Below are 20161 nucleotides of genomic sequence, written 5' to 3' on the forward strand. Positions count from 1 at the left end.
TAGGCGGGTGAGTGAGCTCCAGGCTCTGTCAGCTAAGCCTCCCTTCCTTTCGGTTCATCCGGATAAGGTTGTCCTCCGGACATGTCCTTCTTTTCTTCCTAAAGTCGTGACTCCCTTTCACATCGGGCAATCTGTCACGCTGCCCACCTTCTTTCCGCATCCTTCAAAAGATGAAGAGGCTCCACTGTCTGGACCCAAAACGTGCGCTGTCCTTTTATTTGGAACGCACAAAACAGTTCCGGGTGGACGACCAACTTTTTGTTGCATATGTAGGTGCTAAGACGGGTAAAGCTGTGCACAAGTGGACCATCTCGCGATGGGTCGTGTTGTGTATTAAACTCTGCTATTCCTTGGCGAAAACGGTCCCTCCTGTTGGGCTGAGAGCCCATTCCACCCGGGCCACAGCGGTGACAACTGCCCTGGGACGGGGAGTCCCCTTGCAGGACATCTGTCAGGCGGCAACGTGGGTTTCACTGCACACGTTTGCCAAGCACTATTGCCTGGACAGCCAAGTCCGGATAGATGGCCACTTAGGCCGTTCTGTTCTCCAGGACTTTCTGGTGTGATCTTGGTTCGCAGGCCCACCTCCGGGGTTGGTATTGCTGGTGTATGTATTCTAAGGTGAGGAAACTAACTAACGTGTTTCTTTCAGATGAACAAGTTACTTATCTTCGGTAACGATGTATCTGTAAGTTAGATTCCTCACCGACCCACCCAGCCTACCCGGTCTGCGAACCGCCATCTAGGGTTAAGGTTCTCCTGTTCAGGGCCCTAGATTTTTTGGCACCAGTGTCGGTCTCTTGCATGGCTCAGCGTCCCTGGCGCGGAAAGCTATGTATTAGAACTGACGTCAGTGCGCGAGGGCGGCGTCTAAATACTCCAACGTCATTCCGGCGCACGACGCCGACGACGGACGCGGAGCCGCAGACGACTCCTACTGACGCGCAAGGGGTATTGCTACAAAAATCTTTCCGGATCCAGCCTGACGCCTGGGGATATTCTAAGGTGAGGAATCTAACTAACTAATGTTTCTTACAGATACATAGTTACCGAAGGTAAGTAACTTGTTCTTCTGGCATGGAAGTAGTCAGAACAGACTGTCAGCATGCTTGGTTGGCACCTATGTAGGCACTACATTGGGCACAGACAACTTTCACGATGCTGAACTGTACGCCAACTACTGCATGCAAAGATACTGTTCAAGATTTTCTGGATGCAGTCTGATGCAGGTGGAATATTCTAAGGTAAGGAATCTGTGGCTAGTCAGAGCCACTACCAGATAAGATGTTACTGAAGGCAAGTAACTTGTTCTACTGGTCATTGTGACTTGGCTCACTGGAAGAGCTAACTACAGGTACTCTAGGAGCAGCCTCATTTCCCAGACAAAGTAGTACTGCTGACCAAAGCAGTCTTATAGCATAAAATGTTTACTGTGTTTCATGTTGGACATTCTATCACTATCCCTCCTTTTTTTGCCCCTCCTAATCCTTTGAAAGAGGAGAGTCGATTGTCCCTAAGCAAGCCTTTAGCATTTTCCTTGAGCGCACCAAAATTCACCCGTTAGGCAATGAACTCTCTTTGTAGGGTTATCTGAGGCAAAGAAAGGCAAAGCGCTGCTGCCTTGATGGGTTGGAAGGGAAAGACATTTGGCCTGTTCAGTCCTGCAGCATTTTGTTTTTTTTATCTTAGTCATTCCACAGACTTGGCACCTTAGGATGTACTGCTATGGTATCTGTTCTAAATACAGGGGCCTAATCGCTGTTAGAAGTCTTTATCGAAAGAAATGACTCCCATTTGGTAACACTTTTTCTGGTGAATACTCTATCTTGAAGCAGATTCCTCCCCATTCTGTGAAATGGTCTTTCCGGTAAAAAATGGTCCCGCTCAAGGAATCTGCATACCGTTATCACTGATTATTGTTGTGCTCAATGTCTGAGAGTGTGGACAGAGTTAAGAAACAAGCTATCATCTGTGTGCAGGGGGGTGAAGGGGTCTGTATGTATATATATATATATATATGTGTGTGTGTGTGTATGTATATATATATATATATATATATATATATATCTCGCTCGGCTCCTTTTCTTTTGTCAAAAGGAATGTCGCACTCTGGGGGCGTTTTGAACACAATTTATTGAAATAGCCAAATGACCAGCAACAGACGCGTTTCGGCAGAATGCCTTTCGCGATGTCACCAGCACATCGGAAACGCCATGTTTTTCAACATAACCCTCATCAGCAAAATAAAGAAAGGACTCATATGGTCGCTCTAATATCAGCGCCATTTTGTAATGGGTGAACATACATATGTTATTGCACCTTTACAGTGTTCAAAAGATGTAAGTTTATATAAACCCATCTACACATATCAACTGTTTGTCAATTTTCGAACATGGTGCAAAATTTATATCACGCCGTGGATCGGCCCATGTCCTTTCTACATATCCGTTTCACAAGAGTTAATTCCTTTCACATTAGCATTTCAACATTACAAACTTACTCTTACTCTTTTCAGTCTCCTTGTTAGACTTATTTCATTATTACAATTCAACATCGCAAAGCAGCTTTAGATATCTAATCCAAATCACTTATTTACATTTAATCTTTGCTGAGACACAATAGTTTCCACAGCCGTAGAGACTGTTTCAGGTGAGCTTCAATATGAATACCAGTTAGGTAAACTTACAAATGATCTCAATTATGTACCTATATGTACTGACCATTCCTCACCACTATTTAACCCACGGGTAGACTTTGCGATGTGAATTGTAATAATGAAATAAGTCTAACATATCTATATATTCACTGAAAAAAACCATAGGTTTCAGGGACGTTGTAGTTAGTTGGACATTTGACTACTGTAAAACCAGAGAAATGTGCCCGTTAGTTGAGCGAACTAACTCGTGCGCCCTCAATGCACTGGTGATGATGTTACATATTACATCACTCATGACATTGTCAGTGACATCACTCATGACATCATCCAGTGAATGTGTTTCTGTAAAGGGTGAATATTTTTCATATATATCTATGCCAAGGTGTATTAAAGAGTGAATTTACAAGTCCCTGAATGGATTATTTAGTAGGTGCATGGCTGACTGTATAAGTGAGTGATTGAACATGTGTTACAGAATGCGTTAGTGACTAAACTGTGTGAAAGTCTGTAATAGTGTCTCAGTTGGTGTATAAACAGCTGCATGGGTTGGTCAGTAGCTACATGAGTGTCTATATGGGTTATTGATTTGTTGTCTGAGTGTCTGTGTGGGTGGGTGGGGGTGTGTGTGACTCTGTGCATACATGTCTGAGTGGGTGATTTACTGGTTGTATGGATTCAAAAGTACATCTGGGAAGGGCTGTATGGGTGAGGTAGTGTGTGTGTATGGGTGTGTTGGTGAGTGAATGAATGTCTCACTGGTATATGTGTGAGTAACTACATATGTTTTAAGGCAGTATATGTGAGTGTTGGAATATATAAATGACTATACGTGAGTAAGTTATTTGAAGAGTGGGTGTATAAGAGTGTCTGCTTGTATCAGTGATTGTATAAGTATGTGTTAAGTGTCTGCATAAATAAGTGATATGGTGTGTGTATAAATAACGCAGTTGGTGTGTAACTGTATACATGAGTAAATGGGTATGTCATTGATTCATTGCATGACTGACTAGGTCTGTGAGTAACTATGGATGAGTGGCGGACTGTGACTGTATGTATAGGTGTATAAGTGCATATTATAGTACAATATTGAGTAACTGCATGTATAAGTGAGTGGACGTGAGTGTAGAGTGGCATTGTTGTGTGTATGGCTTCAAAAATAGTAGTCTGTATTTTAGAGTTTGTGTATCAAAGTTTATATTAGGCCATCAGTATGTGCATCAGATTATTAGGTGGATGAAGTCATCAGTGATGTCACTGACCATGTCATGAGTGATGTAATATGTGACGTCATCACCAGTGCATTGCGGGTGCGCGAGTTATAGTTTGCTCAACTAACTAGAACGTGCGAATTTAGCTGGTTTTATATGAGTCAAATGTCCAACTAACTATAATGCCCCTGAAACCTATGTTTTTGTCTGTGAATTTAGAAGGTTTTTTAAATGCTAATTCCTAACTATAACGTCTGTAAAACCTATGTTTTTTTATTGAATTTCAAAGGTTTTTTTAAATGTTAATTTCATATTTTAATATTTATAAAACCTATGTTCTTTTTTTTTTTGTAAGATTTTGGAACTCTATTATCCTTTTTTTTTTATTTGAAAAATATGTAATGTTTAAATCTTCAAAAAAAAAAGTATGTACATTGTATTTTTGAGAAAACTGAAGTCCCCAAGCTCCACCAGCACGCGAATCCTATCTGTCATATTGCTAAATTCGTAAAGGATGCGCATTTCGTATCTGACGGGTTTGTGGCACCGCGTCCCGCATAACATCATATATGTATGTGGTCGCACCAGCTGCTACTTTGGTATGCGATGGGTGCGCAGTACCAAGCTGCGCCTTACGTAATGTATGTATGGGGTCACGCCCGTTGCGCGTTGCGTATGCGACTGCACGCTGCCAGGCCATGTGTTACGTCATAGACGTATGGTGTCGCGCCGGGAACGCTATTCCCTCATTTTATTTTTTGTTTCCAAACTATATCTAAATACGTTTAAAGTGTATATGAGAACAAGAGATAATCTAAAATATTTTAAACATTTATATATTTGTATCTGTAATAAACTTTTATTATGGTAAATATATTTTTTCAAAATTGCGTTGGATGCGGCCTCCTTGCGCGCTCGGTGCATGATTGCCATGTCACCTTAAAGAAAAGCATTTCATTGGTGCATAACATTTCCCATTGTAACAGCTGGAGGACCCCACCCATTTTGTCATTCTCTCTACAGCGTTTGATGAGAGACTCCTCTTCTGCTTACAGAGCTTTTTTGAAAACTTTTTGCTAGATACACATATCTGACACTACACACAACATGCAACCATCATCTTCATCAATGTTCATTGTCTGTAAAGTAGCCTTCCACCTATGATAGCCATGCATGTAAAAGCTACATAACTTTTCCCCACTGCCAGAGGTAACATGGTTGCATACGCTGTCCACAGCACCATGTAATGTGGTACGGCCCAGGGGCAGTATCATGCATAGATAATGAACACAGATAGATAGTGGAAGTGGGTATGGGCACGTGCGCTCGACTCCTTTTTATTACCAGGGTCATATAGCCAGTGACATCTGTGCTGAATGCGTGTGGGGTGAGTGTAAACCAGCCAGTAGCGGTCCGTGGAGGGAGTTCCGTGGGGCGGTGAGGCGGGGCGGGGGAGGAGCAGGGTGGGTAAATGTAAACACCGGAATATGGATGAACGGAGGTAAGTGCACATTTAAATAAATAAAACGAATTCCTTTGCGCGCGCTGCATCGCAAAATGCCATGCAGCGCGCAACAAAATTTGTTTTATTAACTATGGGGCATATGTGCGTTGCAGCGGCCATGAATGTTTCTGGGGACCAGCAGGCTGAGATCATTATTCCCGCAGCCGCCTTCGCTCACAGCGTCAGCCTCGTGGTGGTGTAAGCTGCGCAGACCTGACAGGCATGTTCTCCCTTCCGTAAGAGAACCACACCCAGAGAAACGTGCCTTTTATTCATACCCGTACGCTAGCCTTGCGTACGCCGAGCCAGCCCGCTACGCTAAAGATTTGAGGGGGGGAGGGGGCAGGTACGCGCAATGTTTTCGTAATCCTCCCTACTGACTGTACTATCATGTTTGCGTCCACTGTCCACTTCACTCAATAGACCATCTGTGTATCTTCATATGTACATGTCTGTGCTCTGCATACTCCAGTCTCTCCGACACATCCCATCAACACTTTTCATTGTTTACTTTTATAATCGAGAATCACTTGCCACCTTCACACATACTTTGCTCCCATCTCTCCCCGCATTATGCATTGTCGCAGAGGTGCTATTGGTTTTTGTACATGGCTAGCCATGGTTCCCACAGTACGTAGTGTTGTTGTGTCTGTTAGGTGTACATGGTGTTTATCATGTTGTATGTGATTATATACGATAGTGCGTTTATTTACGAGCAGTGGTGTCTCCCATTTACATATCACTGTCTTAAAGAGGATACCGAAGTTTTTCTCACAGGTGAAAAGTGGGAGCACAATGGCAGTCATTCATCACTATGCAAGAATGTCCAACTGCACAACGCTTCTAAGCTTACAGCCCCCAATCTTGCGTGTTTGCTTAAAAGCACGCCAACTCCTACAATCAGACCAACATTCACACAACTTTCTAACGGCAGTTCTCTGCTTCTTAATAACACGGACTGCTACACAATGTGAGCTGGCATACCATATGTCCTTACAGTTTCAAACCGGATAACTTCCTCTGGCAATCTCTATTCCCACCCACACAAAGTAACTCCCAAAGTTCAACTTGGCCTTCAATAAATACCAACTTTGAAAACAGATTTTATTAAACCGAGCAAACTGAAAGCGCTTTTGTTTCAAACAGAAGTGTCCCTCACTTCTCCAAAAGTAATTTATCGACTGCAGATAGCACGAATTTCAAGTGAAATACACTCCCTTTTAAATACGAACCTCCCATTACACTTTGTGAATTGTTACACAATTTTCTACACATCTGACATTTAAGGTCTGGCACACTTTTCTAACACTGTCTCCTCCGGCCTTCTGACAGGCTTTCAAACTGTTTTTAGTCTAATACCAACTTCATTCATTCCATCATCTCTGGATTAATAGGATCAGTGCCCATAATTCTCGCTCTGTTTGCGGCTATCCTACTACTATTTTAGTTTGTTAAAAATGGCTGCGCTCCCTTGGGTAACAAGCATGTCCAATAGAATACATCTCTACGCGAAGCTACATCAATACAGTGAAGAAATTGAACAACTTTTCGGCTGCCTTCCTCTATCTATTATCGGAGCCAGCTACAACATGACATTTATTTACACATATACAATCTGCGTGCAACCATCTTTTCATTGCAAAACTTTCCCAATCGACTGGTAAATGGATCTATGCCTTGCCAACATCCCAGCAAACGCTCCCGATATCCAGCAGGTAATGGAGTATCTTGAAAAACATGAACTTGATTGTTCCGGCAGTGGAGCAATGGCGGTTGCAGTGCAAAAAGGTATCCTGGCTGAATGGGATTTCTGCGCATCCGCGAAAGATCTCCTGCAGCGTGCGACCTTTGACAACATCGCAGATTGCCTGCCAATTCAAATTGCTGCTCCAACATTTGATGGAGATTACTGTCCCTTCGCGGATATGAATTGGATCGCTTCGCTTTTCTCACACGATTGCAACAATCGCCTCTTGGAACATTACGCATCTCAAGCCGCTGAAGAACATCCGGACTGCAATCTCCAAGACTTGTAAGCAATTAACTTGTTCTTGGATTGATTTTTTCCAACTTTTTTGACTTTTTCCTATACATTTTTTTAATACACTTCAATTGAACTATTTTCATATAATAAGTTTCTAAGTTTGCTTATGCATTTGAACTGTGTTTTGATTATTGGCCCTTGCGTCTCCACACTAACCAGGGATGTATGATGTATGGCCTATGCAAATACGCTATTTATTTGCTAAATTAGCCTAAACCCAACATTAATTTTGAAACCATATTCTTTGTACACACGTCTCTCTGCCTGCCTGTTATCCACGTAGCCCTTTCACACAAATTAGCTCATCCTCAGCCTCTGCTCACGAGCTGGCGATCAAGATCAAATAAACACGGCATTGTTTAGGAACTGGTTGGCAGAGTGTGGTAATCCTATCCTACCTTTATTTTCATTCTACAATTAGTCATTCATGTCTAATAGTTATTGTTTGTCACATAGAACTGTAGCATGTAATGTGGATTTGACTGATGCAGGAGCTTAGTTTTGAATACTGTAGAAGCGGTTGGAGTTTGCCTCAGCTGGATGCCTTAGCTCTTGCACCAGTGGTTCCCTTTATGGCACTTAAATAAAGACACTTTTTACATAATTTGCAGACTCCATCGCTTTATCCCACACAGCCACTTTCTTAAACACACCGGATTTCACAATTTGTCTTCTGTGGCATTGCAACCATCTGCATTATATTCTTCACGATTATTTCTTTATTCCTGCTTGCTAAAACACTCCAATTGAGTCTTCAGACTGGTAGGGGTGAGTAGTTTGCTTTCCTTGTCCTGCTATAGTCTAAACCCATAGTAACACGACTTGCACAGCTATGTTACAGCGACCAGTATGCTACAGCGCCTAGAGCACATCAGTTTACAGCAATCAGCTCACTGTTTCATCTCCGAGTGTACTGGCACCTCACCTCGGCACCTTCTCACTCTGGACAAAACAGCACTTTCACACCCCTAGGGGTGAATACTTCCCTTCACACTCCCTGTGTAGCACACCCTACCCACCTCTCAGCGCTCCTACCCTCCTCTTTCCTCCTCTTTTTGCCCTTTTTCCCCTTACTCGCTTCAACGGAATCACAAAATGGCTGCTAACACTACCTAGTTGCAACCGCTTGCACCGCTCGCAGCCAATATGCAGCAAGCTCGTGCTCGTAACCCCTCAGCCAATCAGAAGGCAGAATTCCCAAATATCGATATCTGTAAATTTCGATATTTCTTCAAAACTACTGAACAGAATTACACCAAATAAACAAAAGCGTGCTTTCTAGACAAAGACGTTCTCCCTGCCAAATTTGGGGTAATTCCGTTCACTTGTTCGACCTGTAGCCTTGTCTAAAGTTTCCTATGGAAATTAACATGGAGAAAATAGTTTTGGGACCCCCCTTTTTTCTCGGCCCACCCTTGACGAATCACCCCCACACTTTCAACATACGAGCTGATATGAATAAAGAATTAGTTTGGAAAATGTCATGAAGATTCATCAAACGACGCCAAAGTTATAAGCCAAACAAAAAATACTATTCCTATGGAAACTTGGTCCTAACTATAGCTACCTACTGGCGACTGCCTTTAGGTAATATATACATACACACAGCCACATTCATCACAGCTGGGGCAGAATAATGTCTGGCGCAGCCACAACGCCACCTATTGGCGAGCAGAGCATTGCTGTTAAATCATCCCGATCCAGTCTGGCACCTGTGGATAGTCCAAAGATTAAGAATCTGTGGTTAGATAAAATATGCACCAGAAAGAGCATTAACAATGGTAAGTTGCTTGTTCTTCAGCAGAGTACTTAACGCTCACATTTTCTGACCAGAACACCATGAAATTTGTTTTTTATTTTTCCTTCCATATTTACACATAATTCTGTGACTTTTGCAAGTATAATCATGTTAGTCTCACAACTTCTACCAGCTGTAAATTGGTGTTTTGTTTGCAGCAGTTAACTGTTTGTAGGAATTTCACTGTGTATACAGGATGGTTTGGATTTGATTACATTTGTTCTTATTATTGACTTTAAAATCTTGTTTACCAATGTTAATATCTTAATTAAGGTTTTAGAGATGGAAATGTAGAAGAGGAGTTTGGAGAAAAAAGTGCAGGTAGAGGATTTAGCCACTCTGAAGATACTTTCGGTCAAAGAAGGGGAAGAGGAGCTGCTGTCCGAGGCACACGTGGAGGATTTGGTCGAAGTGAGTTAAGTTATTGCTGAACCATATTATACTTACTGTTGATGTGCTCTATGAATGATGGAACTTTTCAGTGTGTTACCTGACTTGCAGCTTAAGCCTACGCCCCTCACAAAAACTTGATTGAGAGGTTTAAGGTAAAAGGTGAGAACTATTTAACTTATCTGCTTGCACACCTTGCTCTCCGGACTTTCTAGAATTGGATCGTTCAGTCATTTACATCTTTGATTCATTCCCCATTGTCATGGTGTGAGTCGCCAGTACATTTTATACGATGGCAGTATAAACCTGCAGAAAGACTTGGGAAAGTGATGCGGAGGAATATAAAAACGGGATGAAAAATAGGAGTTCCTCTGCTTTCTTGTACTTTTTCTGTGAATTTTATGCCCTTCCTAGTAAAGTCAGAAACATACTACGCCATATTGAATGAGGAGGCCCCTCAATTGTCAAGGGGCCACATCAGTCGCAGGAAGTTCTGAACTACCAGTTAGGCCTTTACAACCATGGACTGTTAATAGTGTCCACAGCAGGAACCTTGATGAAAGGCAGTGGGAGGCATACAGAGTGCAGTCATTGCACACCTCCTGTCTTTCCACTGGGATTTTCTATCCAAATACCGAATGGAGGCAGTATACATGTAATTGGAATTTTTGAATGAGAGCTTTCCATTCTAAGAACCTTTTTTACATATTTGCAAAACATTGATATTAGAGGAACGTAACCCCAATGTTACTCGCAAGAGGTCCATCAGAACACGTATACCCTCCAGCATGCAATAGCTTACAATGGGTTTGATGGAGAGCTTCAAATTGTGGATCTGACGATTTTTTCTTAATGGCATATGAGTTTCATTTGTTATATATGATTTGCAATGGTTCATCACTTTTCTTCAGTTTTATTATTGTATGCCCATTTAGTGTATATATTCTGAGGTCTGACAGGGTGTCTACAGTTAGCATATTCAAATATTCACAATACCTAGTTTTTTTAATGTAGAATAAGTTGAATTGTATGCATAATATAGTAGGCAAATTTTCATGAGTTTTATTTCGTGTTACACCACTAAACACTGGGACACTTTCTTATGATAGCTATGAATCACTGTAAAACCAGTGACTTTGGCTTTCTGTGGAAGAAAGGAGCTTTTTTCGACTTCTAGGAAGTTGTTAGTCCTGTAATGTTGCTGACTGAGAGCACACTGGATTCCCATAAACCGAAACTGATCTTCCATGTTCCCCGCTGCCTGCCTTTGACTTTCAAGAATGCTAAAACAGTGATGGCACTCCTTTCAGTACTAATGGTAGATTCCTAACACAAACACTCTGGTTGTGTTCTTTGGAGCTTCATGGAATGAAACTGATCTGTTTTTGCTGTTCTTCAATGCTACACTAGTTAACCTGAAATTTGTTCGGGCCAAGGGAAATCTATTATGGGAGGTCAGGATTGACCCTGTCATGCTGCATTCTTACCTCAAATCGCAACTTGGAGCTAATCCCTTGTACGCTCTGAACTAGGTAGGTTTGATTATTAAAAAACACCCAATGCTTGTGAAAACCACTACAAAGGCTGAATCCTCTTTAATTCCCCAAGACAGCAAGTAATTGGTGAACTGTTATGCAAATATTCTGTAACCGTAAGCATACTAGCTGTGTTGTCAGAATGCCCTGCACTGTTCTGAGGGCCTCGTCCTAACTACATCAGTTATGAACTTGATGTTTTCTTGGTCAGAAGACTCATAAGTCCCCGGAGAGGTGTTCCAGTATTATTCAAATGTTACTTCCCAGCAAGAGTAATTTTTGGATGGATACTTCTACCTGCACGCTTATTGCTTCTTGGCTACTGGCAGAAGCTGGACTAGATTCAGAAACTGTAAAAGCTTTACTGCGCTGTTAGGTTGTGCAGTGCTTCTGGACTTACGTCACAGTACTGCACAAAGCACGCTCTGGACATACATCACAGTACCGCGCAAGCACCCCCTGAAGCACTGATGTCAGTTTTTTTTATACTGTGGAATGTGGATCTGGTGTTGCTTTCCTCAGAACTTTCTGTTAACAGTTTGTAAGATGCCGCATTTTGGGGAAAAGGTCCTCCTTAAAGCTGTCCAGCTTTAAATGTCACCATTTCTATTTCAAATAGATGTCGATTTTGAATCCTCATGATGTCTGTTTGACTCCAAGTCCTGCAAGAAGTTTTGCGGGTATGCATGCTATGGCCATAAAGAACAGGGGAACCTAAACACTTTGTGGCTCCGGGTCACAATCAGTGCCTCTCTAATTCTGGATGCAACATCAGGTCCTGCTTTAGTTCACCTTCAACCTGTTAGCCTTCCAAGTGGGCTTATTCTAGGCAGAAGCCATCCCGCGATTTGCATAAGCATAACAGGGGCCCTTCGTGCTCTCAACCTTGTTTTAAGTCCAGAGGTAGATCATGCACCGGACTCTGAGGTACATTGCAGCTTTAACCCAGGCAATGCTAGTATTCTTTCATAATGTCCTTCTGGCTCCCTTGTGCACCTATGCCCTATCTACATCAACCATACCAAAAAGTTCTGGGTGGATGATCAACTCTTCATTGTGTTGTAAGGGCAAGAGAAAAGACATGCATAAAGAGACCATCTCAAGATGGATTGTATTAAAATCTGCTACACACTGGTCCAGAAGCAGCCCCGAGGGTTTGCATGCTCACTCCACTAGAGCCAAGGCTGCAAGCACTGCATTAGTTCACGGAGTTCCTGTCCTGGACATCTGCCAGGCTGCAACTTGGTTTTCTCTGCACTCATTTACCACACTCTACTGGCTGGACAGTGATAGTCATGATGGGGACTTTTCCTGTTCGGTCCTCCAGGATTTCTGGTATAAACCAGTTTGCAGACCCTCCATAAGCACGCTCTGAAGATGCAGAGCAACCCATCCTCTGGAACCTGAAGGAAGAGTTGGATGCTCAATAGAAACTCCTGTTCATACATCCTCAGACAAAATCACTATAAATCCGCCTCTGAAGTCGGCAGTGGCTCTGCCCCGGAAGTGGTGGCTCACTTTTAAGGAGGAAATAGCTTTCAGGCCACCATCACCTCTTAAGCTTAAGAAGCATAAGGATAGGGGCACCAGCCCCCTACTACAACATTTATTCCTCGTCCTTCCTCATCCCCTCCTCAACATCCACTGACCTCCCATCCTTCCTGCCCTCCATGGAGGTGTGATCGTGGGCGGTCGGCGGGCTGGAAAAGCAGGCAAGGAGGCCGGATATAGTGGGCAATGTTGAGGTTTATTGCACACAAAGCAGTTGAAAGGGGTGAATGAAGAGTTCACAACAACAGAAAAAATCCACCAGCAGGAACGAAAATGGCAATGTGTTGGTCCACGGTCTTCCTCCTTGGTCGTCGATGTCGATACTTCAGGCCCGTCACGTCAGAGGGGGACGACGAAGCTCGGTAAGTCCCAGGTGTTTCCTCGTAGGGCAATAAGAGAAAGGAAAAGGGAGCCGTTAGTCCTGCTGAGACTCGCTATTCTATGCCGTAACCACAACCAGGGGTGAGATGGGAGAGAAAAGGACCGTGAGGGAAAAGGAAGAGAGGGTCGAAGGTGGGGTAGAAAGGCCCAGAGGTGTTCGGAATGGGGGTCGTGAAGGTGGTATTTACAGGATGCAGTGCTATATACTATCTACACAGGTGGTTCGGTGACTCGGGTTGTCTTGAGTAGACTGAATATTTACACTGGGGTTGACGTTTTATACACAACGCCTAGCGCTGAAAGAAGGGAAACAGGTACTCGCGCGCTCCGCCGTAACTCTCCTCCGAGTTACGGCCGCTCTTCAGCTACCTCCGTAGGGCTCCACCAGTCTTCGGACCACTCTTCGGGTTCTCCGCCTTCTTCTTCTTCCTTCTCCACGTCTCGAGTCGATACCTCCTGCCACGATGTTCCGACGCCTGCTGGTTCTCCTCTTCCGTCTTTTATAGCTCGGGCTTCCGGCAGGGAGGAGGGGCTGCCGGGGTCGAGGGGTAGTCCTTCCGGTCTGCTGTTTCTCGGGGAATGTTCCTGTAACAGAGAGAGGGGCGGGGTCGCCGTTGTCATGGGCGTTGTAGACACTGTTCCGTAGGGCAGAGTCCGGAAGGGAGTTCGTTGGAGGGGGTTCAGGCCCGGAGGGGGCCGTAACGGTCTGGTGCAGACGGGTACTTCCTCACAGGAGGTGATCTCATTCTTCATATGGACAGGGCAGCCCAATGCACTCTACAGACCTATACGACAAACCATATGACCCGGTGCCTACGGACAACCGTGGGACAAATAGAATGTTTGAGGCATATGAGCTGTAGATAATATGCTTCAGCATAGATCGCCATCTGGTGTTGGGTCCGGATGTTTGCACTTTGTTTTTGTTCGAAGAAGTCTTTGCCGTTACGAGGTAGGTGGTGACTCCTTTCGGTGATAGTGCGCATGGGCATCGACTCCATCCCATGATTGTTTTTTTTCCGCCATCAGGTTTGGATGTGTATTGCTGCGCTCCTGTTAGGTATCATTTTGAACCCCTTCGACGAGCAATCCTCTACCCTCGACGGTATTGTCTTTCGATCATGGTTTCACATTCGACGCGTATTGTTTACATAGTGAAAACCTTTGATCTGGAACTTTGAGGCGGGCCGTCAGGCCTTCCTGTGCCGACCACACCAGCAGTCAATGGAATGGACGCCGATCAAGCTATGTCCTGGCTGTCTTGCTAAGTTTCCTCGCACTTTCAGCAACCTTTGCTTATCCCCGGTACACGAAGAAAAATCCTGCGAAGCGTGTCGATCATTCCGATCGAAGAAGACCATCTGTGATCGTCCGGCTCGACGCCACGAGATGCAACGCAGCAGCAGCTCCGTACCGGACATCTTTGGTGAAGACCTAGAACACCAGCGTCCTGCCGCAAAAGCCTAAGAAGAAGAAGAACTGGTCTCCGTGTCAGAAGCCGACTCCGACATGGAGGAAGACCTTAACGTCACTCCGGGTCAACGTACCATGAGTACAGATACCCATGTGCCCACTCAAACAAAAGATAAGGCTCCGGTATCACCCTCGCCCTGCAGTCGACACCGAGAAAAAGTTTTAGATGCCCTGTCCTCCAGCCCGGCTATGAAACAGAAATACAAGCTTTCAGGCTCTGGCTGGAGCCGGCCCCGTTCCAGTGCCGACCCAACATCTTCGGCACCGAAACATAAGGAGAAACGTGCCAATTCCTACTCGCACCGAAGACACCTTCAACACAGAATACCTCAGAGCCGAAACCCTCCAAAAAAGACTCTGAACTGAAATCGTCCAAGCTCTAAAGCCTCGGAGCCGAAACACTCCACACCTAAAAGTTTGGAGCCAACAACCTCTGCGCTGAAAGTTTGGAGCCGAAACATGCCACTCAGAAGACTCCACAGCCTAAACCGGTTAAAACTAAGCATTCGGATTCCAAACACTTGGCACCCAAAGACACTGAGCCTAAATCTTCCATGCTGAAATCTACTCCTAAAGGAACAGATACTCCTTCCAAGGAACTTCCATCCGAAGACACCTCTGGATCCAAAACAAAAAAGACTTTGTATTGATCCGGAAACTGGACACCTTCTGGCTTCTCTTCGTAAAAAACAAAAGTTAGATCTACCAGGAGATGCCCCTATACCTCTGAAGAAAAAGAGATGGTTACTAACCCTACTCCCCCTTACATACCTCCCTCTCCTCCTCCTGTTCCCAATTTACACATTACACCATCAAATTCACCACCTCCATGGTAACCTGACTCACAGGATGACGATGATGGGGATCGGGGCGGGGATGGGAATGGGGATGACTATTATCATACCCAACAAGATCCGGACATACCACATGACACTGATCCCTGGGATGCAGATCACCCTAAGGACCCTGATGTGTATTCCTCCAAACCTTCCCCACCTGATGACAACATTGGCTTTATACAACTGAACAGGGCTGCCTAATATCACGGGGTGGAACTGCATACACAGCCTCTAGAAGAGGATTTCCTTGTAGAAACATTCACACACTCACAAATGTCGACTAACACTTAACCCATGCTGAATGGCATGTTAAAACATACCGACGAGGTATTTAAAGACCCAGTTAGAGCCAGGATACTGACACCTAGGGTGGATTAAAAAATACAAGCCCCCTCCTTCAGACCATGTGTACATAAAAGGTCAATTACCTTTAGACTCTTTTGTTGTATGTAACGCCCGCAAGAGAGCTAACTCTCTAACTACAGGCGACGCCCCTGCTCCTGATAAGGAGTCTAAACTTCTCCAGTATTGGGGTGTTTTTCATAGATTCACATGCTTGAATATTCCCCGTCGCTGAAGTGAGAGTCCCATGGTACATAACATAGCAATGTAGCAATACCATAACCATAGTATAGGTAAGAAAAAAACCATAGAGTAGCATTGATTCATAGAGCTTTATAAAAAGAAAAGCTTGTCACCTTGATAACCTATCAAAGTCATTGTGAATAGTCCTAACTTCAGACAATCGGGCGCTAGCACCCTCTGGAATGTTCTCCTCAGAGGCTCAGGCCCTCAGATTTTCTACTGCACGAGGTGTGAAGGGAGTCTCCCTGAGCTCTGCTCAGTTTTTTCTCATTTTTCTTCTCAAACAACTATTTTTGTCATGTCTAAAACCAAGAAGTCCTTCTTCAGATCCTGTAGGACATGTGGAAAACAGACTTCATTCTGAGGACCCTCATTTTTTGCTTCTACCCTGAACACCAGGTAAAGGATTGTAAAATTTGCAGGACTTTCTCACAAAAGACCTTAAAGGACAGAGGGGGGGCGTCTCTTCTGTGGCTCCAGAAGTTGAAGACTATGGATAACCCCCTGTCAGATGTGGAAAGTGTTTCCTTGGTCCGGACTGCTTCATCCTTTAAGAGAGCCAGTGAGTCTGAGGTTTCTCCTAAGACTAAGGTGGTGAAGAAACATCATGTTAAGTCCACAGACCTGCCTTCAACATCAAAAGGGGTGTTTCCTGCCCCTCAGAGTCTGTCTTCACCCTCTACGCCCCCGAGATTTGGCTCCAAGACTCAGTCTGAGCAGTTTTTGCCTAAAAAAACTGGCTAGCTCGTCGTCGCTCCCTCCGACGACGAGGACTTTTGTCGTCGCCTCTACAATGACGACTTCAACTTCTTCGTCTATGATGCCGGCTATAATCCTGTCGTTGGCGACGTCGACGTTGGTGTCTGTGAAGGTGAGACCTCTGTTGTCTATGGTGCCTTTGGCTTCGTCGACGGCGTCTTCCAAGCATAAGAAGCATTCGTCGATGCGCACTTAATCGACGAAAGGGTCAGCATGGTCAGCGGTGGCTTCGTCGACGGTGGCTCAGCGGCAACATCTCTTTTCGACGGTAACAGTCGACGGCTGCATCCATGGATCTAGTTCCTTTGAAGTCTACTGGTTCTCTGCTTCAACTCCGACAGTCTTCTTTGGATGTCTTGATGCCAATTCAAACTGCTTCTCATCGTCCAGCAGAACTGTTTTCTGGTGACGCTGGTGACGACGATTCAGCGGAGGATGACCTGTTTCGGGCTGCTTGCAGTTCCTCTGATCTTCTGATTAAATGTCAGGATTTCGATGACGACCAGGCTGTGAGAAGTTGGCCTGATGTATGATGTCACTAGTTCTAGTGTACACCTTATATCAGTCCAAACAACCCTTATGGTGATTGGTTGTAAAGTCAACCTTATAGACCAGCTATCCTAGTGGTAGCATGGACAAGAGCAGTCTTAGGCTAAACTCTGAATGGCATGTGAAGCCAGCTGTTATACCATATGTAATCCCTTGAATACCAAATGAAAGGACACCACAACAGATGTATATAAAAATGGAATGTATTTATTCTAGGCAAACCCTCAGCACTCTTTGAGATTCGAGGTAAGTACAACACAGTCTTATTTAAGCATACATTAAGTCACACAGGTAAGTAATACAGTTAGGCCCTAGGGGCCACGCAAACCATATACTAAGTAAGTGGTATAAGGACCACTGTCACGGAAATAGGATAGGCCTAGTCCTAGGGAATCGCTGGGGCTACACTACACTACCAACAGTTAGGAAGTCGGAGGCCCACGGGATTCAGGTGCAGAGTGGAAACACTCACGCGTAATGCGTATAGTCGATAGAAATAGTACAGTTTTGAAATAAGCAGTTTAAGGACACTTCTGAAGCAACTAGAGAGTCGAGACTCGGAAACTAGACCCTAGGATAGTCACTACCCTTGTGAGCACCGAAGTACCCAAGTTACCTAGCCCACAGGCTGCGGGTGCATAGGTGTGAACTTGCGTCGGGTTTCGTTGTGGACTTCTATGGATGCCTGAAGGAAAGTTGCTGACAGGCAGTCAGTGCAGAGTGTCCGGTGGATACCAAGGCCGGGATCAAGAAGGAAGGGTTCCTGCAAGCAGAAGGGACAGAGTCAAGGTCACTAGCCAGTGACCACTTGGAACCAGGAAGGAACCAGGCGATGTCGTGAAGATTGCAGGTGAAGGGTGAAGCTTATCGCTGCAGCCACGGGTACCAGGAGGCGTCGAGGACGACCAGGACCAGGAGGCGAGCTGTCCCACGAAGGCTCTTGCTGTCGGCGGCGTCTAAGTCGAACTAGGACTCACCAAGCCTTGGCAAGCGGAACACACGAAGAACGTTGGACTTGCTTCTGGTGCAGACCAGGAAGGTCTGGGGTGCTTCTCTTTTGCAAAGAAGCGAGAGCCAGTCTGGAGGAGCCAAACCAGCGGTTAAGATTTCAAGGTGTGTCGTCACAAAGGCCGCTAGCCAACGGGCAAGCAACCGGACAGACGCGGCAAGCAGGAAAATGCAGAAGGGCCCCACGCAGGACTCGTGGAGTGTGGGGGGGGGGGGGGCGATTTTTGGTGCAGATGGTGCTTGGGGTTGGGGCTTCTCAATCCCCGGTGCACAACTTCGAGGGTACCTCAGAAGCTGCGCTGGAAGATACACTCCACTTTTCCCAGGTAGCCGGTCCCACGTCTCTCGTCGCGTCCACGGATCTCAGCTCGGCTGTGGATGTGGATCAGGGTCGGAGAAGTCTGGAAGTCAAGGCTCTGGTCAGGCTCTGCAGTCGGTCCATCGTAGAACTTCAGCAAAGCAATGGTGCCTGTTTGCACAGGGTAGCCACTCCTTGGCCACAAGGGAGATTCTTCAGTCTTCCTCTTTCGTCGAATGTCGAAGGTCCAGAGTTTCTGTTCAAGTTGCAGGTTCAGGATAATCTAATCTCCTGGGGCCCAGCTACCACTCTTATCCAAATCTGGGGGGCTGGGTTGCCTGCTAGGTCACGCCTTATGGGTGGGACCTGGGAGGGGGGTGGTTACACCCCCTTCCCTTTGTCCAGTTTCGTGCCAGGACTGGGGCTGGAGTGCCCCAGCACCGGTTTGAACTGGACTATGCATGGGACACCTTGTGTGCCCCAGGCAGTGTCTAGTTTCTTTCATCCCTCCCTGCCCCAATACACTAAGGCCTGTCTGGGGTGGTGCTCGCACCTCCCAAGGCAGGAAACCTATTGTCCAAGCCTTCCTTGCCGGGATCACTCCCAGCAGCAGGAGGTCAGACTTGTGTCGTGGCAGCAGCATCCATTTTGTGATGCTGGGGCTCTGGTTAACTTTAAACGGGTAAGTAGGTTACAACATGTCTTCTCCCTCTAGAAGGGAGGGATAATATCCTCATCCCCAGAAATGGGATGGGGGTATTATTCCAAAGTGTTAGATACCTTACACAACATGTTTTGATAAAGCCAAACCATAGTTACCATAACCGTCTAAGATTATAAGGCACTTTAAGAGTATATGGTAGGCTATATCATAGAACAGCTATAAGGACATGGTTCCGAAAGCTGCAGACAGGCTCAGCTCATGCTAGAGCACCATCTCACATGTTACCAAGCACTCTGCCTCCAGGATTGTTAAGGCCTGCCATAGGAGTGGCTGATAGGTACACAGGTGTCTATATATAAGATAGGTATAGGAATACTACACCGAAGCAAGGGGTGATTACACGACCTTGCCCCAGCTGAGTGATCAGCCAGTTGTCATAATGGAAGGCCAGGCCAGGGGTGGCATAATACATGCTGCAGCCCCTGGTAGGCCTAGGATACACCTATGCCCTGGGTACCTAAGGTACACTGTACAGGGGCCAATAAGGTGATCCTATCCAAATGGGTTATGCACCTAAAGTACATAGTATCAATTTAGAGAGAGAACAGCAGGGCTGTGGGTCTGATTAGCAGGCCCACAGCCACATCTAAGTCGAAAACCAGTAAAGCAAAAGCAAAAAGTGGGGGTGAACATAGAAAGCAGACCCTACTCTCCTACACAGGCGTATGAGGATTTTTCAGACCATACCAACCAACCAGCACCAGATTTTCCCATGGCGCAAATGCCTATGTCCCTTATTTCCAACCTTCAATTCATGCTGGATGACCATTACTGTCGTTTTCCGAACTCAGTCCAGGCCTCTCCAGCACCACAAGCGCCTCTTCCACCTCCGCTTCCTGTAGAACCACTTTCCACGCCA

General features: G+C 45.3%; 1 protein-coding gene across 4 annotated transcripts in view; it reads left to right on the forward strand.

Moving 5' to 3' along the window:
* DDX4 (DEAD-box helicase 4) overlaps positions 1 to 20161 on the forward strand; it is a 1682862-nt gene that overhangs the window by 626610 nt on the left and 1036091 nt on the right. For all 4 annotated transcript variants that reach the window (XM_085631316.1, XM_085631317.1, XM_085631319.1 and 1 more), the window contains exon 9: positions 9484 to 9621. In XM_085631316.1, coding sequence (XP_085487442.1) covers positions 9484 to 9621 — 138 coding nt within the window. The remainder of the gene's footprint in view (positions 1 to 9483; positions 9622 to 20161) is intronic.

Source organism: Triturus cristatus, chromosome 2_1 (assembly GCF_964204655.1).
Source record: "Triturus cristatus chromosome 2_1, aTriCri1.1, whole genome shotgun sequence".
NCBI lineage: Eukaryota > Metazoa > Chordata > Amphibia > Caudata > Salamandridae > Triturus > Triturus cristatus.